Source organism: Dryobates pubescens, chromosome 40 (assembly GCF_014839835.1).
Source record: "Dryobates pubescens isolate bDryPub1 chromosome 40, bDryPub1.pri, whole genome shotgun sequence".
NCBI classification, from domain to species: domain Eukaryota; kingdom Metazoa; phylum Chordata; class Aves; order Piciformes; family Picidae; genus Dryobates; species Dryobates pubescens.
Window position 1 is genome coordinate 1715937 of NC_071651.1, and position 23845 is coordinate 1739781.

Consider the following 23845-nt stretch of genomic DNA (forward strand, 5'->3'; position numbering starts at 1 on the left):
ATGGGTTGGGATGGGATGGGATGGGTTGGGATGGGATGGGCTGGGTTGGGATGGGATGGGTTGGGTTGGGTTGGGATGGGCTGGGTTGGGTTGGGATGGGTTGGGATGGGATGGGATGGGCTGGGTTGGGATGGGATGGGATGGGATGGGATGGGATGGGCAGGGTTGGGTTGGGATGGGTTGGGATGGGCTGGGTTGGGTTGGGATGGGTTGGGATGGGATGGGTTGGGTTGGGTTGGGATGGGTTGGGATGGGTTGGGTTGGGCTGGGCTGGGCTGGGCTGGGTTGGGTTGGGTACCAGAGGGGGGAGGCTGTGGGGGCAGGAGGCACAGCCTGGGCTGGCTTCTGCCCCCTGCCCCTCGGGCTGCAGATGCCAGCAGGGCTCCAGGGCAGGCTGGGGGGGGTGTGGGGGGGCTGGGGGCTCCCCTAGAAGCACTGAGCAGCGGGCAGGGGGCAGGGCCGGGGCCGGGCAGCGGCGCCCAGGGCGGCTCCAGGCGCGGCGGAGCCGGGGCAGAGGCTCCTGGGGGGCAGCTCCAGCCCCTGGGGCTTCACCTCCCCTTCACTGCTTCCTCTGGCAAACAGCTTGGAGCTCCTCAGGGTGCTGGCAGAGGCTGCAGGGGAGGGCAGGAAGAGGAAGAGGAGGGTGAGGAGGGGGGAGGCCGGCAGGCAGCCCCGGGAGCCGCGGCGCAGGGCACCGAGGGAGGCACTTACGGAGCTTGGGCCTGGCCTGCAGGCTGCTGATGGCTGTGGGGATTGGCTGCTCCATGCTGTGGGCACAAGGACAGAGGCTGAGGCACAGGGGGCAGGGGCAGCTGGGCCCTCAGGAGCTGCTTCTGCCCTGCCACAGCGGGGCAGGGCCTGGCCCAGGGCTGCCCAGGGAGGTGCTGGGGGAGTCCCCATGCCTGGAGGGGCTCCAGCCCCCTGTGGCCATGGAGGGGTTGGGTTGAGGTTGGCCTGGGTGACCTGGGAGGTCTCTTCCAACCTTTGTGATTCTCTGCTCCTGAGCTCTGCTGGGCCAGGGCTGGAGCTTGGCCTGGCTGAGCCAAGCCCAGGGCTGAGCCATGGAGGACATCTCAGCAGCATCTGGGCTGCTGGAACCCTCCAAGGTGGGGAGCAGAAGGGAAGCCTCAGAGCAGGAGGCTCCAGAGCAAGGAGCTCCAGAACAAGGAGGCTCCAAAGCAGGAGGCTCCAGAGCAAGGGGGCTCCAGAGTAAGAGGCTCCAGAGGAAGAGGCTCCAGAGGAAGAGGCTTCAGAGCAGGAGGCTCCAGAGCAAGGAGCTCCAGAACAAGGAGGCTCCAGAGCAGGAGGCTCCAAAGCAAGGAGCTCCAGAGCAAGGAGCTCCAGAACAAGGAGGCTCCAGAGCAAGGAGGCTCCAGAGGAAGAGGCTCCAGAGGAAGAGGCTCCAGAGCAAGGGGGCTCCAGAGCAAGGGGGCTCCAGAGCAAGGAGCTCCAGGGCAGGAAGGCTCCAGAGCAGGAGGCTGGAGGAGGCTGCTCTTTGGTCTTTCTTTCACCTGCTTTGACCTCCCCCAGCAGGCTGCCAGCCTGGGGGCTGTGCCCTCTGCAGGGGCCAGGCCTCCTCACCTGCTCTCCTCCCCTTCCACCAGCTTCCTGTAGGTGAGGATCTCCACATCCAGGGCCAGCTTGATGTTCATCAGCTCCTGGTACTCCTTCACCAGGTGAGCCAAGTCCTCCTTGCTCTTCTGGAGGGCCTCCTCCAGCGTGGCCAGCTTGGCCTTGGCATCCTTGAGGGCTCCCTCGCCCTGCTCCCCGGCCTCCCTGATGTGCTCCTCCAGGTACAGGCACTGGGGGGGCAAGAAGGGAGCAAGGGAGGGGGTGGGGGGTGAGGGCTGCTGCAGCTCCTGGCCTGCCTGCCAGGGCTCTCTCAGCACCCCCCAGGACACACCTGGCTCTGCTGGGACACGATGCAGGACCTCAGCTTCTGGATCTGGATGTTGAGGTCTGCGATCTCCCGGCGGCTGTCCAGGAGGTGACCTCCGCAGCTCCCTGCCTGGCAGCTTCCCTCCTTCAGCTGCAGGAGAGGTGCAAGGGGGAGGCAGGGAGGGCTCAGGAGGCCTGGGGCCACCTCTGGGGGACCCCCAGCACAAGAAGGATCCATCCAGAGGGAGCTGGGCAGGCTGCAGAGGTGGCCCCAGGCTGTGTGCTGGGGTTGGGATGCTGCAGCATCAGCACTGCCCACAGGCAGCAGGGGCCAGAGGAGGCCCTCAGGGCTTGAGGGGTTGAGGGGTTGGGATGCTGGAGGGAAGGAAGGGACCCAGAGGGAGCTGGGCAGGCTGCAGAGGTGGCCCCAAGCTGTGTGCTGGGGTTGGGATGCTGGAGGGAGGGAAGGGATCCATCCAGAGGGAGCTGAGCAGGCTGCAGAGGTGGCCCCAAGCTGTGTGCTGGGGTTGGGATGCTGGAGGGAAGGGAGGGATCCATCCAGAGGGAGCTGAGCAGGCTGCAGAGGTGGCCCCAAGCCAGGCTCAGCAGGGCCCAGGGCAAGGTTCCTGCAGCTGGGGCAGGGCAGGGGCAGCACAGAGCCAGGCTGGGGGAGGAGGGGGCTGGGGGCAGCCTGCAGGGGAAGGCCTTGGGGGTGGCAGTGGCTGACAGAGTCCCCAGGAGCCAGCAGTGGTCACTGGCAGCCCAGAAGCCAACCCTGAGCTGGGCTGCAGCAGCAGGAGGCAGAGCAGCAGCACAGGGAGGGGATTCTGCCCTCTGCTCTGCTCTGCCCTCCCCTGCAGCACTGCCCCCAGCCCTGGGACCCCCAGCACAGGGAGGAGCTGCAGCTGCTGGAGAGGCTCCAGAGGAGGCCACCAAGAGCAGCAGAGGCTGCAGAGCCTTCCCCTGTGGGGCCAGGCTGGGAGGCTTGGGGCTGTGGAGCCTGAAGAAGAGAAGGCTGCAGGGAGAGCTCAGAGCAGCTGCCAGGAGCTGCAGAGGCTCCAGGAGAGCTGGGCAGGGACTTGGGATGAGGGCTGGGGAGGGGCAGGGTGAGGGGAGATGGATTGGAGCTGGGAGAGGAGAGATTGAGAGGGGAGAGGAGGAAGTGAGGCTGGGGAGAGCCTGGCACAGGCTGCCCAGGGAGGCTGTGGCTGCCTCCTGCCTAGGGGTGTCCCAAGGACAGGACCTCCACCAGAGATCCCCTCCAGCCCCAGCTCTGCTCTGTGCCTCCAGCCCCAGCTCTGCTCTGTGCCTCCAGCCCCAGCTCTGCTCTCTCCTTCCCTCCAGCCCCAGCTCTGCTCTCTCCCTCCCCACCTTGCTGGCTGCTGGAGCCCCCAGGCTGCTCTCTCTCCCCCTCCTGCCCCAGCTCTGCTCTCTACCTTCCTCCTGGTGAGGGCCTCAGCCTCCTCCCAGCTGCGCAGGGCCAGGGCCTCGTACTGAGCCCTCACTTCCTCCACGATGCTGCTCAGGTCCAGCTTGCAGGAGCTGTCGATGCCCAGCACCACTGAGATGTCCTTGATCTCTGTCAGCAGCTCCTCCAGCTCCTGCAGCAAGAGAGGAGAGCTCTGAGACAGCCCAGCAGAGCTGGGGGCCAGGGGGCAGCAGGAGCCTGGAGGTGCTGAGGAGGCTTCAACCTCTCAACTTGAGGCTGGGCAGAGCCTGGCACAGGCTGCCCAGGGAGGCTGTGGCTGTGCCCTCCCTGGGGGTGCTCAGGGCCAGGCTGGATGAGGCCCTCAGCAGCCTGGGCTGGGGGGAGGGGTCCCTGGGCATGGCAGGGGCTTGGAGCTGGCTGAGCCCTGAGCTCCCTTCCAACCCAGCCCCACTCCAGGAGCTGTCAGAGAAGCCTTGGGAAGAGCCCTTGGAGGGCATCCAGTCCAAACACTTAGGGAAGATGCTCTGAGAGCCCAGGGTGGAATGGCCTGGATGGGAAAGACCAAGGTCTGCTCCCCCAGCCCAGCTCTGCCCTCCCCCAGCCCAGCTCTGCCCTCCCCCCAGCCCAGCTCTGCCCTCCCCCAGCCCAGCTCTGCCCTTCCCCAGCCCAGCTCTGCTCCCCCCAGCCCAGCTCTGCCCTCCCCCAGCCCAGCTCTGCCCTTCCCCAGCCCAGCTCTGCCCTTCCCCCATCCCAGCTCTGCCCTCCCCCAGCCCAGCTCTGCCCTTCCCCAGCCCAGCTCTGCCCTCCCTCCATCCCAGCTCTGCTCCCCCCCAGCCCAGCTCTGCCCTCCCCCAGCCCAGCTCTGCTCCCCCCCAGCCCAGCTCTGCCCTTCCCCAGCCCAGCTCTGCCCTTCCCCCATCCCAGCTCTGCCCTCCCCCAGCCCAGCTCTGCCCTTCCCCAGCCCAGCTCTGCCCTCCCTCCATCCCAGCTCTGCTCCCCCCCAGCCCAGCTCTGCCCTTCCCCAGCCCAGCTCTGCCCTCCCCCAGCCCAGCTCTGCCCTCCCCCAGCCCAGCTCTGCCCTTCCCCAGCCCAGCTCTGCCCTCCCCCAGCCCAGCTCTGCCCTTCCCCAGCCCAAGGACACAAAGTTCCTGGGGGCTCAGGGAGATCTTCTCCCTTTCCACAGCTCCTTCCAAGGAATCTCAGAACCAGAAGGATTTGGCTTGGGGAAGCTCTCTGAGGTCACCCAGGCCAACCTCAGCCCAACCCCTCCATGGCCACAGGGCTCTGGAGCCCCTCCAGGCCTGGGGACTCCACCACCCCCTCCCTGGGCAGCCTGGGCCAGGCTTGCAGAACCCTTCCAGGGCAGAAGTTTCTCCTCAGGGCCAAGCTGAGCCTGCCCTGGGGCAGCCTGAGGCCATCTCCTCTGCTCCTGGCCCTTGTCCCCAGAGCCCAACCCCCCCTGGCTCCAGGCTCCTCTCAGGCACTGGCAGGGAGCCAGGAGGTCTCCCCTCAGCCTCCTCTCCTCCAGCCTCAACCTCCCCCCAGCTCCCTCAGCTGCCTCCTGTCCCCCCAGGCCCCCTCCCCACTGCCTTTCACCTGCTCATAGATGGTTTTCTTCAGCTCCATCAGCTCCTGGAGCCCACTGAGCTTGACCTCCAGCTCTGTCCTGTGCAAGGTGCTGACATCCAAGTCCTGCAGGGGAAGCAAAGGGCAGGAGCCAGGAGCTTGAGGCAGCTGGGAGAAGCCTTCTCCACTGTCCTCCTCTCCCCCTGCTTGCAGCTCAGGACCCTTGGGCAGGAAGGGAGCTCCAAAGCTCCTCCAAGTCCAACCCTCCCTGCAGGCAGCAGGGGTGGCCCCAGCCAGAGCAGGCTGCTCAGAGCTCCTCCAGGACTCACCTTGGAGGTCACAGGATCAACACTTTGGGTTGGAGAAGCTCTCTGAGAGCAGCCAGGCCTGCACCAACCTCAACCCAACCCCTCCATGGCCACCAAACCCTGGCCACAAGAGCCATGGCCACAGGGCTCTGGAGCCCCTCCAGGCCTGGGGACTCCACCAGCACCTCCCTGGGCAGCCTGGGCCAGGCCCTGACCACTCTGCAGGGCAGAAATTGTTCCTCATGGCCAAGCTGAGCCTGCCCTGGGGCAGCCTGAGGCCAGCTCCTCTCCTTCCATCCCCACATCTCTGCCTCTTCCACACCCCTCCAGGCATGGGGATTCCACAGCCTCCCTGGGCAGCCTGTGCCAGGCTCTCCCCAGCCTCACTTCCTCCTCTCCCCTCTCAATCTCTCCTCTCCCAGCTCCAATCCATCTCCCCTCACCCTGCCCCTCCCCAGCCCTCATCCCTGGTCCCTGCCCAGCTCTCCTGGAGCCTCTGCAGCTCCTGGCAGCTGCTCTGAGCTCTCCCTGCAGCCTTCTCCTCTCCAGGCTCCACAGCCCCAAGCCTCCCAGCCTGGCCCCACAGGGGAGGCTCTGCAGCCTCTGCTGCTCTTGGTGGCCTCCTCTGGAGCCTCTCCAGCAGCTCCAGGTCCTCCCTGTGCTGGGGGTCCCAGGGCTGGTTCCAGATTCTATCAACTTCTTCCTGATGCCCAACCTCAGCCTCCCCTGCTCCAGTTTCAAACCCTTGCTCCTTGGCCCTCTTAGCAAGACCTCCCTGGGCAGCTCCCTGGGCACCTCCTGGGCACCTCCTGGGCAGTTCCTGGGCAGCTCTCTGGGCACCCCTTTGGGCAGCTCCTGGGCAGCTCCTGGGCAGCTCCCTGGGCACCTCCTGGGCACCCCTTTGGGCAGCTCTCTGGGCAGCTCCTGGGCACCCCTTTGGGCAGCTCCTGGGCCTCTCCTGGGCACTCCTTTGGGCAGCTCTCTGGGCACCTCCTGGGCACTCCTTTGGGCAGCTCCTGGGCCTCTCCTGGGCACCTCCAGGGCAGCTCCCTGGGCACCTCCTGGGCACCCCTTTGGGCAGCTCCTGGGCAGCTCCCTGGGCAGTTCCTGGGCAGCTCTCTGGGCAGCTCCTGGGCAGCTCCCTGGGCACCTCCTGGGCACTCCTTTGGGCAGCTCCTGGGCAGCTCCCTGGGCACCTCCTGGGCACCCCTTTGGGCAGCTCTCTGGGCAGCTCCTGGGCACCCCTTTGGGCAGCTCCTGGGCCTCTCCTGGGCACTCCTTTGGGCAGCTCTCTGGGCACCTCCTGGGCACTCCTTTGGGCAGCTCCTGGGCCTCTCCTGGGCACCTCCAGGGCAGCTCCCTGGGCACCTCCTGGGCACCCCTTTGGGCAGCTCCTGGGCCTCTCCTGGGCACCCCTTTGGGCAGCTCTCTGGGCAGCTCCTGGGCACTCCTTTGGGCAGCTCCCTGGGCAGCTCCTGGGCACCCCTTTGGGCAGCTCTCTGGGCACCTCCTGGGCACTCCTTTGGGCAGCTCCTGGGCAGCTCCCTGGGCAGTTCCTGGGCACCTCCTGGGCACTCCTTTGGGCAGCTCCTGGGCCTCTCCTGGGCACCTCCTGGGCAGCTCCCTGGGGGGCTCCTTTGGAGACCTTTCTCTTCCCTCCTTCTGCCTCTTGGGCTTTTGTGCTTTGATTGCTTCGGAGCTCCGGTGGAAGCCTCCCGGCCGGGGCAGGACAGAGGAGGGAGCAGGCAGGGCTGGGCCACCCCCACTGCTCTTTTGTTCCCCACAAAGCTCCCTGAATGCTCCTTGAATGCTCCCTGAATGCTCCTTGAAAGCTCCGCTGCAGCCACCGGGGAGCTGCCCTGCGCTGGCTGCCCAGGGTGTGAGGGGCAGAGGCTGCAATCAGCTGCAGCCAGCAGCAGCTCGGGGGGAGGTTTCCTCTCTGCCTCCTGCCCCTCTGCATTCCTCCTGCCCTGGGCTTTTCCTGCCAGGGCACCAAGAGCCTCCCTTGGCCAGGCAGCGGCTGCCAGGCAGCAGAGCAGAGCCAGCTCTGTTACCAGCTCCCAGCCTCTGGTGGCAGCCTGAGGCAGCACAGAGGGAGCCTGGGGTGCAAAGACCTCCAGGTCAGGCCTGGGTGGTGCAGTTGGTGCAGCCAAGGGAGGGTTAGGTTGGACATGAGGAGCAAAGCCCTCAGTGCAGGAGGGGTCAGGGACTGGCTGCCCAGGGAGGTGCTGGGGGAGGCCCCATGCCTGGAGGGGTTTGAAAGAGGCAGAGATGTGGGGATGGAAGGAGAGGAGATGGCCTCAGGCTGCCCCAGGGGAGGCTTGGGTTGGCCATGAGGAACAATTTCTGCCCTGCCAGAGGGATCAGGGCCTGGCCCAGGCTGCCCAGGGAGGTGCTGGTGGAGGCTCCATGCCTGGAGGTGTTCCAGACCCCTGTGGCCATGGCTCTTGTGGCCATGGAGGGGTTGGGGTTGGACTGGATGACCTCAGAGGTCTTCTCCAACCCAAACCATTCCCTGAGAAGAGCTGGGGGACCTCTCAGCAGCCACAAGTGGCCCAGGCTGTGCTGGGGACTCTGAACCACTCTGCTGCCCTCCCACAAGACCACAGAACCTCTCTGGTGCAAGGACTCCACCACCTCAGAGGCCTTGTTCTAACCAGAACAATTCTGCTGAGCAGAGTGGAGCAGAGCTGAGCTGAGCAGAGCTGAGCAGAGCTGAGCTGAGCTGAGCTGAGCTGAGCAGAGCAGAGCAGAGCAGAGCAGAGCAGGGCAGAGCTGAGCTGAGCAGAGCAGAGCAGGGCAGAGCTGAGCTGAGCTGAGCTGAGCTGAGCTGAGCAGAGCTGAGCAGAGCAGGGCAGAGCTGAACAGAGCAGGGCAGGGCAGAGCTGAGCTGAGCTGAGCTGAGCTGAGCAGAGCAGGGCAGAGCAGAGCAGGGCAGAGCTGAGCTGAGCTGAGCTGAGCAGAGCAGGGCAGAGCTGAGCTGAGCTGAGCTGAGCTGAGCAGAGCAGGGCAGAGCTGAGCTGAGCTGAGCTGAGCTGAGCTGAGCAGAGCAGGGCAGAGCAGAGCAGGGCAGAGCTGAGCTGAGCTGAGCTGAGCTGAGCAGAGCAGGGCAGAGCTGAGCTGAGCTGAGCTGAGCTGAGCTGAGCAGAGCTGAGCAGAGCAGGGCAGAGCTGAACAGAGCAGGGCAGGGCAGAGCTGAGCTGAGCTGAGCTGAGCTGAGCAGAGCAGGGCAGAGCAGAGCAGGGCAGAGCTGAGCTGAGCTGAGCTGAGCAGAGCAGGGCAGAGCTGAGCTGAGCTGAGCTGAGCTGAGCAGAGCAGGGCAGAGCTGAGCTGAGCAGAGCTGAGCTGAGCTGAGCAGAGCTGAGCTGAGCTGAGCCGAGCTGAGCTGAGCTGAGCCGAGCTGAGCAGGGCAGAGCTGAGCAGGGCAGAGCTGAGCAGGGCAGGGCAGGGCAGAGCTGAGCTGAGCAGGGCAGAGCAGGGCAGAGCTGGGCAGAGCTGAGCTGAGCAGAGCAGAGCTGAGCAGAGCAGAGCTGAACAGAGCAGAGCTGAACAGAGCAGAGCAGAGCAGAGCAGGGCAGAGCTGAGCAGAGCAGAGCTGAGCTGAGCTGAGCAGAGCAGGGCAGAGCAGAGCAGAGCAGAGCTGAGCTGAGCTGAGCAGAGCAGGGCAGAGCAGGGCAGAGCAGGGCAGAGCTGAGCTGAGCAGAGCAGAGCTGAGCAGAGCAGAGCTGAGCAGAGCAGAGCTGAACAGAGCAGAGCTGAACAGAGCAGAGCAGAGCAGGGCAGAGCTGAGCTGAGCTGAGCTGAGCAGAGCAGGGCAGAGCTGAGCAGAGCAGAGCTGAGCTGAGCTGAGCAGAGCAGGGCAGAGCAGAGCAGAGCTGAGCTGAGCTGAGCAGAGCAGGGCAGAGCAGGGCAGAGCAGGGCAGAGCTGAGCTGAGCCGAGCCAGGCAGAGCAGCACAGAGCCAAGCCGGCTCCTGGCTAGCTCTGGGCTGCCCCAGCTGGGCCTGGGCTCATCCTGGCTCTGCTGTGAGGGCCCAGAGGTGGTGCTGAGCAGTTCTCTGGCCGCTGACCTTCTTGAGCTCCATGAAGGTGTACTCCATGCCACTGCAGAGGCGAATCTCGTCCTCGTACCTAGGGGGGGGAGGAAGAGAGCAGTGAGGAGCTGCAGGGGGAGGAAGCCTCTGGGATGCTGCAGGATGTCCTTCAGCCCCCCCAGAAGGGCTGGAATCGAAGCTCCCTCCTTTGGCTGGGGGGGCTCAGCTCCCTGGCACAGCACAGACAGCCAGGGGCTGGGAGGGTTGGGGCTTGGAAGAGAAGGCTGCAGGGAGAGCTCAGAGCAGCTGCCAGGAGCTGCAGAGGCTCCAGGAGAGCTGGGCAGGGACTTGGGATGAGGGCTGGGGAGGGGCAGGGTGAGGGGAGATGGATTGGAGCTGGGAGAGGAGAGATTGAGAGGGGAGAGGAGGAAGTGAGGCTGGGGAGAGCCTGGCACAGGCTGCCCAGGGAGGCTGTGGCTGCCTCCTGCCTGGGGGTGCTGAGGGCCAGGCTGGATGAGGCCCTGAGCAGCCTGGGCTGGAGGGAGGTGTGGGCTTGGAGCTGGCTGAGCTCTGAGCTCCCTTCCGACCCAGCAGTGTGAGCCAGCAGTGTGCCCAGGTGGCCAAGAAGGCCAAGGGCAGCCTGGGCTGGGTCAGGAGCAGTGTGGGCAGCAGGAGCAGGGAGCTGATCCTGCCCTGTGCTCAGCACTGCTGAGGCCACAGCTGGAGTCCTGTGTCCAGCTCTGGGCTCCTCAGTTCAGGAAGGACATTGAGAGGCTTGAACCTGGCCAGAGAAGGACAACAAAGCTGGGGAGGGGGCTGGGGGAGGGGGCTGGGGAGGGGGCTGGGGCACAGCCCTGTGAGGAGAGGCTGAGGGAGCTGGGGTTGCTTAGCCTGCAGAAGAGGAGGCTCAGGGGAGACCTCATTGCTGTCTCCAGCTCCCTGCAGGGAGGTTGCAGCCAGCTGGGGGTTGGGCTCTTCTCTCTAGCAACCAGCCCCAGAACAAGAGGACACAGTCTCAAGCTGTGCCAGGGGAGGTTTAGGCTGGAGGTGAGGCGAAAGTTCTTCCCAGACAGAGGAATTGGCCATTGGGATGTGCTGCCCAGGGGGGTGGTGGAGTCCCCAGCCCTGGAGGTGCTCAGGAGGGGACTGGATGTGGCACTTGGTGCCACATGAGGTCTGTGGGGACAGCTTGGACTCGATGATCTTTGAGGTCTCTTCCAACCTTGGTGATTCTGTGATACCCAACCCCATTCCATGGCTCTTGGAGTCCTGCAGGGCACTGGGCTGGAATGGTCCAACTGCTGCCCTGCTCCATCCTGCCAGCAGCTGAGGAGGTCCTGTCCTTGGGACACCTCCAGGGAGGAGGCAGCCACAGCCCCCTCAGGGGGGTCACAGCTCTTCCATGGCACCTCAGGCCCCTCCTAGCCCAAGGTGCAGTTGGCATTGCCAGGCTGGGAGTGCAACCCTTCAGAGGTGGCACCAAAGTGACCTGGGGCAGGCTGAGAAGATCAGGGGGGAGCTCAAAGGGGAAGGGACCCCTGAGGCTGCCAGGGGCTGGGAAGGGACCTCTGAGGCTCATCCAGTCCAACCCCCTGCCAGGGCAGGAGCACAGCACCCAGCACAGGGCCCCCAGGCACACATCCAGGTGGTGCTGGGAGGCCTCCAGGGAAGGAGGCTCCACAACCTCCCTGGGCAGCCTGCTCCAGGGCCCCGGGAGCCTCCCGGTGCAGAAGTTCCTCCTGGTGCTGAGGGGAAACCTCCTGCCGGCCCCAGGCTCCCCAGCTGGGCACCGCTGAGGCTCTTCCCCTCCCAGCTGGGCACTGCTGAGGCTCTTCCCCTCCCAGCTGGGCACCACTGAGGCTCTTCCCCTCCCAGCTGGGCACTGCTGAGGCTCTTCCCCTCCCAGCTGGGCACTGCTGAGGCTCTTCCCCTGCCAGCTGGGCACCGCTGAGGCTCTTCCCCTCCCAGCTGGGCACCGCTGAGGCTCTTCACCTCCCAGCTGGGCACTGCTGAGGCTCTTCCCCTCCCAGCTGGGCACCGCTGAGGCTCTTCCCCTCCCAGCTGGGCACCGCTGAGGCTCTTCCCCTCCCAGCTGGGCACCGCTGAGGCTCTTCCCCTCCCAGCTGGGCACTGCTGAGGCTCTTCCCCTCCCAGCTGGGCACTGCTGAGGCTCTTCCCCTGCCAGCTGGGCACCGCTGAGGCTCTTCCCCTCCCAGCTGGGCACCGCTGAGGCTCTTCACCTCCCAGCTGGGCACTGCTGAGGCTCTTCCCCTGCCAGCTGGGCACCGCTGAGGCTCTTCCCCTCCCAGCTGGGCACCGCTGAGGCTCTTCCCCTCCCAGCTGGGCACCGCTGAGGCTCTTCCCCTCCCAGCTGGGCACTGCTGAGGCTCTTCCCCTCCCAGCTGGGCACCGCTGAGGCTCTTCCCCTCCCAGCTGGGCACCGCTGAGGCTCTTCCCCTCCCAGCTGGGCACCGCTGAGGCTCTTCCCCTCCCAGCTGGGCACCGCTGAGGCTCTTCCCCTCCCAGCTGGGCACCGCTGAGGCTCTTCCCCTCCCAGCTGGGCACCACTGAGGCTCTTCCCCTCCCAGCTGGGCACCGCTGAGGCTCTTCCCCTCCCAGCTGGGCACCGCTGAGGCTCTTCCCCTCCCAGCTGGGCACCGCTGAGGCTCTTCCCCTCCCAGCTGGGCACTGCTGAGGCTCTTCCCCTCCCAGCTGGGCACCGCTGAGGCTCTTCCCCTCCCAGCTGGGCACTGCTGAGGCTCTTCCCCTCCCAGCTGGGCACCGCTGAGGCTCTTCACCTCCCAGCTGGGCACTGCTGAGGCTCTTCCCCTCCCAGCTGGGCACCGCTGAGGCTCTTCCCCTCCCAGCTGGGCACCGCTGAGGCTCTTCCCCTCCCAGCTGGGCACTGCTGAGGCTCTTCACCTCCCAGCTCCAGCTGGGCACTGCTGAGGCTCTTCCCCTCCCAGCTGGGCACTGCTGAGGCTCTTCCCCTCCCAGCTGGGCACCGCTGAGGCTCTTCCCCTCCCAGCTGGGCACCGCTGAGGCTCTTCCCCTCCCAGCTCCAGCTGGGCACTGCTGAGGCTCTTCCCCTCCCAGCTGGGCACCGCTGAGGCTCTTCACCTCCCAGCTGGGCACCGCTGAGGCTCTTCCCCTCCCAGCTGGGCACTGCTGAGGCTCTTCACCTCCCAGCTGGGCACCGCTGAGGCTCTTCCCCTCCCAGCTGGGCACCGCTGAGGCTCTTCCCCTCCCAGCTGGGCACTGCTGAGGCTCTTCCCCTCCCAGCTGGGCACCGCTGAGGCTCTTCACCTCCCAGCTGGGCACCGCTGAGGCTCTTCACCTCCCAGCTGGGCACCGCTGAGGCTCTTCCCCTCCCAGCTGGGCACTGCTGAGGCTCTTCACCTCCCAGCTGGGCACCGCTGAGGCTCTTCCCCTCCCAGCTGGGCACTGCTGAGGCTCTTCACCTCCCAGCTGGGCACCGCTGAGGCTCTTCACCTCCCAGCTGGGCACCGCTGAGGCTCTTCCCCTCCCAGCTGGGCACTGCTGAGGCTCTTCCCCTCCCAGCTGGGCACCGCTGAGGCTCTTCCCCTCCCAGCTGGGCACTGCTGAGGCTCTTCACCTCCCAGCTGGGCACTGCTGAGGCTCTTCCCCTCCCAGCTGGGCACCGCTGAGGCTCTTCCCCTCCCAGCTGGGCACTGCTGAGGCTCTTCCCCTCCCAGCTGGGCACTGCTGAGGCTCTTCACCTCCCAGCTGGGCACCGCTGAGGCTCTTCCCCTCCCAGCTGGGCACCGCTGAGGCTCTTCCCCTCCCAGCTGGGCACTGCTGAGGCTCTTCACCTCCCAGCTGGGCACAGCTGAGGCTCTTCCCCTCCCAGCTGGGCACTGCTGAGGCTCTTCCCCTCCCAGCTGGGCACCGCTGAGGCTCTTCCCCTCCCAGCTGGGCACCGCTGAGGCTCTTCCCCTCCCAGCTGGGCACCGCTGAGGCTCTTCCCCTCCCAGCTGGGCACCGCTGAGGCTCTTCCCCTCCCAGCTGGGCACCGCTGAGGCTCTTCACCTCCCAGCTGGGCACTGCTGAGGCTCTTCCCCTCCCAGCTGGGCACCGCTGAGGCTCTTCACCTCCCAGCTGGGCACTGCTGAGGCTCTTCCCCTCCCAGCTGGGCACCGCTGAGGCTCTTCCCCTCCCAGCTGGGCACCGCTGAGGCTCTTCCCCTCCCAGCTGGGCACTGCTGAGGCTCTTCACCTCCCAGCTCCAGCTGGGCACTGCTGAGGCTCTTCCCCTCCCAGCTGGGCACTGCTGAGGCTCTTCCCCTCCCAGCTGGGCACCGCTGAGGCTCTTCACCTCCCAGCTGGGCACCGCTGAGGCTCTTCCCCTCCCAGCTGGGCACTGCTGAGGCTCTTCCCCTCCCAGCTGGGCACCGCTGAGGCTCTTCACCTCCCAGCTGGGCACCGCTGAGGCTCTTCCCCTCCCAGCTGGGCACTGCTGAGGCTCTTCCCCTCCCAGCTGGGCACCGCTGAGGCTCTTCCCCTCCCAGCTGGGCACTGCTGAGGCTCTTCCCCTCCCAGCTGGGCACTGCTGAGGCTCTTCACCTCCCAGCTGGGCACCGCTGAGGCTCTTCCCCTCCCAGCTGGGCACCGCTGAGGCTCTTCCCCTCCCAGCTGGGCACTGCTGAGGCTCTTCACCTCCCAGCTGGGCACCGCTGAGGCTCTTCCCCTCCCAGCTGGGCACCGCTGAGGCTCTTCACCTCCCAGCTGGGCACCGCTGAGGCTCTTCCCCTCCCAGCTGGGCACCGCTGAGGCTCTTCCCCTCCCAGCTGGGCACCGCTGAGGCTCTTCACCTCCCAGCTGGGCACTGCTGAGGCTCTTCCCCTCCCAGCTGGGCACCGCTGAGGCTCTTCACCTCCCAGCTGGGCACTGCTGAGGCTCTTCCCCTCCCAGCTGGGCACTGCTGAGGCTCTTCCCCTCCCAGCTGGGCACCGCTGAGGCTCTTCCCCTCCCAGCTGGGCACTGCTGAGGCTCTTCACCTCCCAGCTGGGCACTGCTGAGGCTCTTCCCCTCCCAGCTGGGCACCGCTGAGGCTCTTCCCCTCCCAGCTGGGCACTGCTGAGGCTCTTCCCCTCCCAGCTGGGCACTGCTGAGGCTCTTCACCTCCCAGCTGGGCACCGCTGAGGCTCTTCCCCTCCCAGCTGGGCACCGCTGAGGCTCTTCCCCTCCCAGCTGGGCACTGCTGAGGCTCTTCACCTCCCAGCTGGGCACCGCTGAGGCTCTTCCCCTCCCAGCTGGGCACCGCTGAGGCTCTTCCCCTCCCAGCTGGGCACCGCTGAGGCTCTTCCCCTCCCAGCTGGGCACCGCTGAGGCTCTTCCCCTCCCAGCTGGGCACCGCTGAGGCTCTTCACCTCCCAGCTGGGCACTGCTGAGGCTCTTCCCCTCCCAGCTGGGCACCGCTGAGGCTCTTCACCTCCCAGCTGGGCACTGCTGAGGCTCTTCCCCTCCCAGCTGGGCACCGCTGAGGCTCTTCCCCCTCCCAGCTGGGCACCGCTGAGGCTCTTCCCCTCCCAGCTGGGCACTGCTGAGGCTCTTCACCTCCCAGCTCCAGCTGGGCACTGCTGAGGCTCTTCCCCTCCCAGCTGGGCACTGCTGAGGCTCTTCCCCTCCCAGCTGGGCACCGCTGAGGCTCTTCACCTCCCAGCTGGGCACCGCTGAGGCTCTTTCCCTCCCAGCTGGGCACTGCTGAGGCTCTTCCCCTCCCAGCTGGGCACCGCTGAGGCTCTTCACCTCCCAGCTGGGCACCGCTGAGGCTCTTCCCCTCCCAGCTGGGCACCGCTGAGGCTCTTCCCCTCCCAGCTGGGCACTGCTGAGGCTCTTCCCCTCCCAGCTGGGCACCGCTGAGGCTCTTCCCCTCCCAGCTGGGCACTGCTGAGGCTCTTCCCCTCCCAGCTGGGCACTGCTGAGGCTCTTCACCTCCCAGCTGGGCACCGCTGAGGCTCTTCCCCTCCCAGCTGGGCACCGCTGAGGCTCTTCCCCTCCCAGCTGGGCACCGCTGAGGCTCTTCCCCTCCCAGCTGGGCACTGCTGAGGCTCTTCACCTCCCAGCTGGGCACCGCTGAGGCTCTTCCCCTCCCAGCTGGGCACCGCTGAGGCTCTTCCCCTCCCAGCTGGGCACCGCTGAGGCTCTTCCCCTCCCAGCTGGGCACCGCTGAGGCTCTTCCCCTCCCAGCTGGGCACCGCTGAGGCTCTTCACCTCCCAGCTGGGCACTGCTGAGGCTCTTCCCCTCCCAGCTGGGCACCGCTGAGGCTCTTCACCTCCCAGCTGGGCACTGCTGAGGCTCTTCCCCTCCCAGCTGGGCACCGCTGAGGCTCTTCCCCTCCCAGCTGGGCACCGCTGAGGCTCTTCCCCTCCCAGCTGGGCACTGCTGAGGCTCTTCCCCTCCCAGCTGGGCACCGCTGAGGCTCTTCACCTCCCAGCTGGGCACCGCTGAGGCTCTTCCCCTCCCAGCTGGGCACCGCTGAGGCTCTTCCCCTCCCAGCTGGGCACCGCTGAGGCTCTTCACCTCCCAGCTGGGCACCGCTGAGGCTCTTCCCCTCCCAGCTGGGCACTGCTGAGGCTCTTCCCCTCCCAGCTGGGCACCGCTGAGGCTCTTCCCCTCCCAGCTGGGCACTGCTGAGGCTCTTCACCTCCCAGCTGGGCACTGCTGAGGCTCTTCCCCTCCCAGCTGGGCACCGCTGAGGCTCTTCCCCTCCCAGCTGGGCACTGCTGAGGCTCTTCCCCTCCCAGCTGGGCACCACTGAGGCTCTTCACCTCCCAGCTGGGCACCGCTGAGGCTCTTCACCTCCCAGCTGGGCACCGCTGAGGCTCTTCCCCTCCCAGCTGGGCACCGCTGAGGCTCTTCCCCTCCCAGCTGGGCACCGCTGAGGCTCTTCCCCTCCCAGCTGGGCACCGCTGAGGCTCTTCCCCTCCCAGCTGGGCACCGCTGAGGCTCTTCCCCTCCCAGCTGGGCACCGCTGAGGCTCTTCCCCTCCCAGCTGGGCACCGCTGAGGCTCTTCACCTCCCAGCTGGGCACCGCTGAGGCTCTTCACCTCCCAGCTGGGCACTGCTGAGGCTCTTCCCCTCCCAGCTGGGCACCGCTGAGGCTCTTCCCCTCCCAGCTGGGCACCGCTGAGGCTCTTCCCCTCCCAGCTGGGCACCGCTGAGGCTCTTCCCCTCCCAGCTGGGCACCGCTGAGGCTCTTCCCCTCCCAGCTGGGCACTGCTGAGGCTCTTCCCCTCCCAGCTGGGCACTGCTGAGGCTCTTCCCCTCCCAGCTGGGCACAGCTGAGGCTCTTCCCCTCCCAGCTGGGCACTGCTGAGGCTCTTCAGCTCCCAGCTGGGCACCGCTGAGGCTCTTCACCTGCCCCTTGCCCTTTGCCTGCTGTCCCAGGCCCTGCAGCAGGGCAGGAGGAGCCTCACCGGGCAGGTTCCTCCGCTCCCCAGCTCCCCAGCTGCCAGCACCTCCCTGCTCGGCTTAATTACAGCCTGCCAGCAGCTCCCTTCCTGCTCCTCAGCCCCAGCCCAGGCTGCCCCAGCCCGCAGGAGCATTGCTGGCCTCTGACATCACCTGGGCTGGTTGACCAAGCCCCCAAACCACCTCTGCTCTGCTGCCTGCAGCCCAGCAGGCTCAGCCAGCCCGACGGCTCCCCGGCGGTGACTCAGCCGAGGCTGCAGCACTCCACAAACACATTGCACCAGCGATCTGCCGGCAGATAAAGGCAGGGGGGTGGCAATCCACCCCAGCGAAGCTCAGCTGCTCCAGGCAGGCTTGGGAGGGCTGTCTGGGCACCTTGGGGCTCTCAGAGAGCTTCTCCAACCCAACCATTTCTCTGATCCTCCTCTCAAGCCACTGGGAGCTCAGCACTGCCCAGTGCCAGTCCCCTTTGCCTCTGAGCAGGGAATGCCTCAGTGGGTAGGGGGATGGAGGGGAGGTCACAGCTCAGGCAAAGCCAGGGGTGTCCCCCCCCTCCCCACCCTGCTCTGGGAGGGCCTCCAAGGCTGCTTGGAGTGCTGGGGATGGAGCTGAGCCTTGGTGGCCTGCAGCTCAAGCAGCTTTCCTCTGCTGGAGCCAGGGAATGGGGCAGGCAGGCAGGAGCTGGCAGCAGGCTGCAGAGCTTGAGCCACAGGCTGGCTTGGGCTGGGAGGGACCTCCAAGAGCAGCCAGTTCCAAGCCCCCTGCCATGCCCAGGGACACCTCCCCCCCAGCCTGGCCCTCAGCACCTCCAGGGATGAGGAGAACTCCTCTGGGGAACCCATTCCAGAGCCTCAGCACCCCCAGAGCAAACAACTTCTGCCCCATGGCCTTAACTCTCGCTCCAAACCTCCTGTGCTACCACCACAGCCCCTGCTAAAGGTTCCTCTCCCAGCCCCAAGCCATCTCCCCTCACCCTGCCACCCCCAGCCCTTGTCCCAAGTCCCTCCCCAGCTCTCCTGCAGCCTCTTCAGCTCCTGGCAGCTGCTCTGAGGTCTCCCTGGAACCTTCTCCCCCAGTCCCAGCTCCCTCAGCCTATCCCTGCAGGACCTTCAGGAGTTTCCCTGCTCCAGGGGGGATGCCCAAGCTCCAAGTCCCTCCCCAGCCCTCCTGGAGCCCTTTCAGCTCCTGGGAGCTGCCCTGAGCTCTCCCTGCAGCCTCTTCAGCTCCTGGCAGCTGCTCTGAGCTCTCCCTGCAGCCTTCTCCCCCAGCCCCAGCTCCCCTTGTAGGACCTTCAAGAGTTTCCCTGCTCCAGGGGGGGCTGTGGGTGCCCAGGCTGCAGGCTGCTCCCCCAGGAGCTTGCTGGGTGTGAGGCACTCAGCTGGGTCCCTGCTCCTCCCAGGAGGGGGTGTGGGTCCCTGCCTCCCTTTGCAGCCACCCTGAGCTGCTGATTCACCCCAGAGCCTCCTGCACAGAGCTGGAAGGTGCTTGGGCTGAGCTCTCTGCAGCTCTCTGTCCCTGGGCAGCAGGGGCAGGTTTGGGCTCCTCCTGCAGCGAGGTCTATCCGAGGCAGCTGGAGAGGACTTCCCTCAGCCTCAGCCCAGCCTTGGCTCTGCTGTGCCACACAGCAGGGGTGGAAGGCTCCAGAGGGCTGTGGAGGCAGCTGGGTGGGACTGGGAGGGGGGAAGGAGCTGCTCTGTGGCCTCACCTGTGGCATGCAGCTGAGCCCTGGAGATGAGAGCAGCTTTGCCTCCTTCCATGGGCCCTGGGCACAGCTCAGGGGCAGCTCCCAGCTGGAGATCTCCAAGCTCTTGGCAAGAGCAGCCCCTGAGCACCTGGCAGCTGGTCCCCAGTGCTGGAGCCATGGAATTGGATGGGTTGGGAGAGACCTCCCAAGGTCATCCAGGCCAAGCAGCAACCCAGCCCCAGCAGGGCCACAGGGTCCTGGAGCCCCTCCAGGCATGGGGACTCCACCAGCACCTCCCTGGGCAGCCTGGGCCAGGCCCTGACCACCCTGGCAGGGCAGAAATTGCTCCTCATGAGCTCTGAGCTCCCTTCCAACCCAGCCCCACTCCAGGAGCTGTCAGAGAAGCCTTGGGAAGAGCCCTTGGAGGGCATCCAGTCCAAACACTTGGGGAAGATGCTCTGAGAGCCCAGGGTGGAATGGCCTGGATGGAAAAGACCAAGGTCTGCTCCCCCCAGCCCAGCTCTGCCCTCCCCCAGCCCAGCTCTGCTCCCCCCCAGCCCAGCTCTGCCCTTCCCCAGCCCAGCTCTGCCCTCCCCCAGCCCAGCTCTGCCCTTCCCCAGCCCAGCTCTGCCCCAAGGACACAGAGCTGCTGGGGGCTCAGGGAGATCTTCTCCCTCTCCACAGCTCCCTCCAAGGAATCACAGAAGGATTGGGGTGGGAAAAGCCCTCCAGGATCACCCAACCCCTCCATGGCCACAGGGCTCTGGAGCCCCTCCAGGCTTGGGCACTCCACCAGCACCTCCCTGGGCAGCCTGGGCCAGGCTTGCAGAACCCTTCCAGGGGAGAAGTTTCTCCTCAGGGTCAACCTGAAGCACTCTGGGTGCACCCTGAGGCCATCTCCTATCCTCCTAATGCTTGTTCTAAGGGAGAAGAGCCCCAGCCCCAGCTGGCTCCAGCCCCCTCGGGCTGCCTGCAGGGGTGGGGGGCAGGCTGGGTGCAGCCCCTGCCCAGAGCCCCCCAGGGAGCAGAGCAGGAGCCACCCTGAGGCCATCTCCTGTCCTGCCCCCTTGTTCCTTGGCACAGGAGCCCCAGCCCCAGCTGGCTCCAGCCCCCTCAGGCTGCCTGCAGGGGTGGGGGGCAGGCTGGGTGCAGCCCCTGCCCAGAGCCCCCCCAGGGAGCAGAGCAGGAGCCACCCTGAGGCCATCTCCTGTCCTGCCCCCTTGTTCCTTGGCACAAGGGCCCCAGCCCCAGCTGGTTCCACCAAGCCCAGGCTGCTCTGTGCTCAGGGCTGGCCTGGAGCCCCTGCAGCCCTCCCCAGCCCCCTCCCTGGGCTGGCCACCTACTTGCTTCTGAAGTCATCCATGGTGTCCAGCACCCTTGTGAGCTCCAGCTCCAGGTTCCCCTGCTCATAGCTGAGAGCCTTCATCTCCTGGCTCATTTTGCTCATGTACTGCTCATAGATGGCTTTGATGTCAGACTCAGAGTGGGAATTGGCTTGGTCCTTCAGGAAGTTCCACCTCGTGGTCAGGACCTTGTTCTGTTGCTCCAAGCATTGCACCTGCAGGAGGAGAAGGGTTCAGAGGTGGCAGCAAGAGCAAGAGCCTCCCCCCAATCCCACCCCCCCAAAAAGCAGGCAGGGCAGGAGGCACTGATCAGTGCTGGGCCCCCAAATCCTGATCAATATCTTCATTGATGATCTGCAGGAGGGGATGGAGTCCATCAGCAGGGAGCTTGCAGAGGGCACCAAGCTGGGGGCAGGAGTGGAGCTGGGAGAGGGTAGCAGAGCTCTGCAGAGGGCCCTGGGCAGGCTGGGCAGAGCCCAACAGGATGGCACTGAGCAGGGCCCAGGGCCAGGGGCTGCACTTTGGCCACAGCAACCCCAGGCAGTGCTGCAGGCTGGGGGCAGAGGGGCTGAGAGCAGCCAGGCAGAGAGGGAGCTGGGGGGAGTGGGGGAGAGCAGCTGAACAGGAGCCAGCAGTGTGGCCAGGGGGCCAAGAAGGCCAAGGGCAGCCTGGGCTGGGTCAGGAGCAGTGTGGCCAGCAGGAGCAGGGAGCTGATCCTGCCCTGTGCTCAGCACTGCTGAGGCCACCCCTGGAGTCCTGTGTCCAGCTCTGGGCTCCTCAGGGTAGGAAGGAGGTTGAGCTGCTGGAAGGGGTCCAGAGAAGGGCAACAAAGCTGGGGAGGGGTCTGGGGCACAGGGCTGGGGAGGGGGCTGGGGCACAGCCCTGTGAGGAGAGGCTGAGGGAGCTGGGGTTGCTTAGCCTGCAGAAGAGGAGGCTCAGGGGAGACCTCATTGCTCTCTCCAGCTCCCTGCAGGGAGGCTGTAGCCAGGTGGGGGTTGGGCTCTTCTCCCAGGCACCCAGCACCAGAACAAGAGGACACAGCCTCAAGCTGTGCCAGGGGAGGTTCAGGCTGGATGGTAGGAAGAAGTTCTTCCCAGCCAGAGGGATTGGCCCTGGGGCTGTGCTGCCCAGGGAGGTGCTGGAGTCCCCATCCCATGCCTGGAGCTGCTCCAGAGCCCTGTGGCCATGGCACTTGGTGGCCATGGCTCTTGGTGGCCATGGAGGGGTTGGGCTGAGGTTGGCCTGGATGCTCTCAGAGAGCTTCTCCAACCCAACCATTTCTCTGATCCTCCTCTCAAGCCACTGGGAGCTCAGCACTGCCCAGTGCCAGTCCCCTTTGCCTCTGAGCAGGGAATGCCTCAGTGGGTAGGGGGATGGAGGGGAGGTCAAAGCTCAGGCAAAGCCAGGGGTGTCCCCCCCCTCCCCACCCTGCTCTGGGAGGGCCTCCAAGGCTGCTTGGAGTGCTGGGCATGGAGCTGAGCCTTGGTGGCCTGCAGCTCAAGCAGCTTTCCTCTGCTGGAGCCAGGGAATGGGGCAGGCAGGCAGGAGCTGGCAGCAGGCTGCAGAGCTTGAGCCACAGGCTGGCTTGGGCTGGGAGGGACCTCCAAGAGCAGCCAGTTCCAAGCCCCCTGCCATGCCCAGGGACACCTCCCCCCCAGCCTGGCCCTCAGCACCTCCAGGGATGAGGAGAACTCCCCTGGGGAACCCATTCCAGAGCCTCAGCACCCCCAGAGCAAACAACTTCTGCCCCATGGCCTTAACTCTTGCTCCAAACCTCCTGTGCTACCACCACAGCCCCTGCTAAAGGTTCCTCTCCCAGCCCCAAGCCATCTCCCCTCACCCTGCCACCCCCAGCCCTTGTCCCAAGTCCCTCCCCAGCTCTCCTGCAGCCTCTTCAGCTCCTGGAAGTTACTCTGAGCTCTCCCTGGAACCTTCTCCCCCAGTCCCAGCTCCCTCAGCCTGTCCCTGCAGGACCTTCAGGAGTTTTCCCTGCTCCAGGGGGGATGCCCAAGCTCCAAGTCCCTCCCCAGCCCTCCTGGAGCCCTTTCAGCTCCTGGGAGCTGCCCTGAGCTCTCCCTGCAGCCTCTTCAGCTCCTGGGAGCTGCTCTGAGCTCTCCCTGCAGCCCTTCTCCCCCAGCTCAGGCAGCTCAGGGCCTCATCCAGCCCTGAACACCTCCAGGGAGGGAGCAGCCACAGCCTCCCCGAGGTGAAGGCTGAAAATCCACTCAGGGACTTCATCTCCTCTCCTTCAGAGGGGCAGGAGCAGGAGCAGGAGCAGGAGCAGCAGCAGGAGCAGCAGCAGGAGCAGGAGCAGGAGCAGGAGCAGGAGCAGGAGCAGCAGCAGGAGCAGCAGCAGGAGCAGCAGCAGCAGCAGGAGCAGGAGCAGGAGCAGGAGCAGGAACAGGAGCAGGAACAGGAGCAGGAACAGGAGCAGGAGCAGCAGCAGGAGCAGCAGCAGGAGCAGGAGCAGCAGGAGCAGGAGCAGGAGCAGGAGCAGGAGCAGGAACAGGAGCAGGAACAGGAGCAGGAGCAGGAGCAGGAGCAGGAGCAGGAGCAGGAGCAGCAGCAGGAGCAGAAGCAGGAGCAGAAGCAGCAGGAGCAGGAGCAGGAGCAGGAGCAGGAGCAGGAGCAGCAGCAGCAGCAGGAGCAGCAGCAGGGAGCAGCAGCAGGAGCAGCAGCAGGAGCAGCAGCAGGAGCAGCAGCAGCAGCAGGAGCAGCAGGAGCAGGAGCAGGAGCAGCAGCAGCAGGAGCAGGAGCAGCAGCAGCAGGAGCAGCAGCAGGAGCAGGAGCAGCAGGAGCAGGAGCAGGAGCAGGAGCAGGAGCAGCAGCAGCAGCAGCAGCAGGAGCAGGAGCAGGAGCAGGAGCAGGAGCAGCAGGAGCAGGAGCAGCAGGAGCAGGAGCAGCAGCAGGAGCAGGAGCAGGAGCAGCAGGAGCAGGAGCAGCAGGAGCAGGAGCAGGAGCAGGAGCAGGAGCAGCAGGAGCAGCAGCAGCAGGAGCAGGAGCAGCAGGAGCAGGAGCAGGAGCAGGAGCAGGAGCAGGAGCAGGAGCAGGAGCAGGAGCAGGAGCAGCAGGAGCAGGCTCAGCCCTCTCTCCCAGCAGGATTGCACCATGGGGAAGCTTGAAGCATGACTCAGAGCCCTGGTTTCTGTTGCCCAGCCTGGTGGCAGCTCCAGAGCAGGAGGGGAACCTTAATGACAGCCTCCAGGTGAGGTCCAGGCGTGCGTGGAGCGGGGCCACACCACAGCCTCCCCCCCTGGCCCTCTGCCCTCCTCCTGCCCAGGGCCTGCACAGCGCTGGGGAGCAGCTGGCAGCCTCCAAGCCTCTGGGCCCAGCTCAATTAGTTATCTAATTGCTACCTCCCAGGGCTCAGGGCACAGCACCCAGCTGGGGCACGCTCTGGCTGCGGGGCTGGGAGCTGACTCCAGCAGTGGCCTTCCCCTCCCCCCTGCCACAGAGGTGATGCAGAGAGGCCTAAAAGCAGGGGGGAGGCACCCTGGGGGTCCCCAGGTGCAGCCCCCCTGCAGGCAGCTAGGGCAGGTTGCCTGGCCTGGGATGGTGGCAGGCAGGGGACAGCTCCCACCCCAGGGCTGCCTGGGCCAGGGTCCCACCAGCCTCATGGTGCAGAGTTTCCTCCTGATGCCCAACCTGAAGCTGCCCTCTCCCAGCTCCAATCCATCCCCCCTCACCCTGCCCCTCCCAGCCCTTGTCCCAAGTCCCTCCCCAGCTCTCCTGGAGCCCCCCCTCCAGCTACTGGAAGGCTAAGGTCTCCCTGGAGCCCTTCTCATCTCCAGCCCCAAGCCTCCCAGCCTGGCCCCACAGGGGAGGCTCTGCAGCCTCTGCTGCTCTGGAGCCTCTCCAGCAGCTCCAGCTCCTCCCTGTGCTGGGGGTCCCAGAGCTGGACCCAGCCCTGCAGGTGAGGTCTCCCCAGGGGTCAGGATCTGCTCTCCCCATCTCCTGGCCACATCCAGCCCTGCTGCTGTGCCCTGTGTGGGCTCTGCCAGGCTCTTGTCCTCCTGCTGGCCTCCAGCTTTGACTTCCAGTGGCCAGAGTCCCAGCAGGGTGGGGGCTGGAAGGGACCTGTGGGATCCTCCTCTCCTTCAGCCCCCTTCCTGCAGCAGCCTCAGCCCAGGGCAGGGGGCCCAGGGTGGGCTCCAGGTGGGTTGGGAAGCTC

The 23845-nt window shown here is 66.2% G+C and overlaps 1 protein-coding gene across 1 annotated transcript in view; it reads right to left on the reverse strand.

The window, feature by feature from the left end:
• Nucleotides 1-426: 426 nt before the first annotated feature.
• The window catches only part of LOC104305573 (keratin, type II cytoskeletal 80), a 28802-nt gene continuing 5383 nt past the window's right edge, over nt 427-23845 (reverse strand). Inside the window, exons 2-9 of the mRNA XM_054177346.1 lie at nt 19675-19889; nt 9250-9310; nt 4904-4999; nt 3315-3479; nt 1904-2029; nt 1582-1802; nt 712-767; nt 427-611 (exon numbers count right to left, since the gene is read on the reverse strand). Coding sequence (XP_054033321.1) covers nt 427-611; nt 712-767; nt 1582-1802; nt 1904-2029; nt 3315-3479; nt 4904-4999; nt 9250-9310; nt 19675-19889 — 1125 coding nt within the window. The remainder of the gene's footprint in view (nt 612-711; nt 768-1581; nt 1803-1903; nt 2030-3314; nt 3480-4903; nt 5000-9249; nt 9311-19674; nt 19890-23845) is intronic.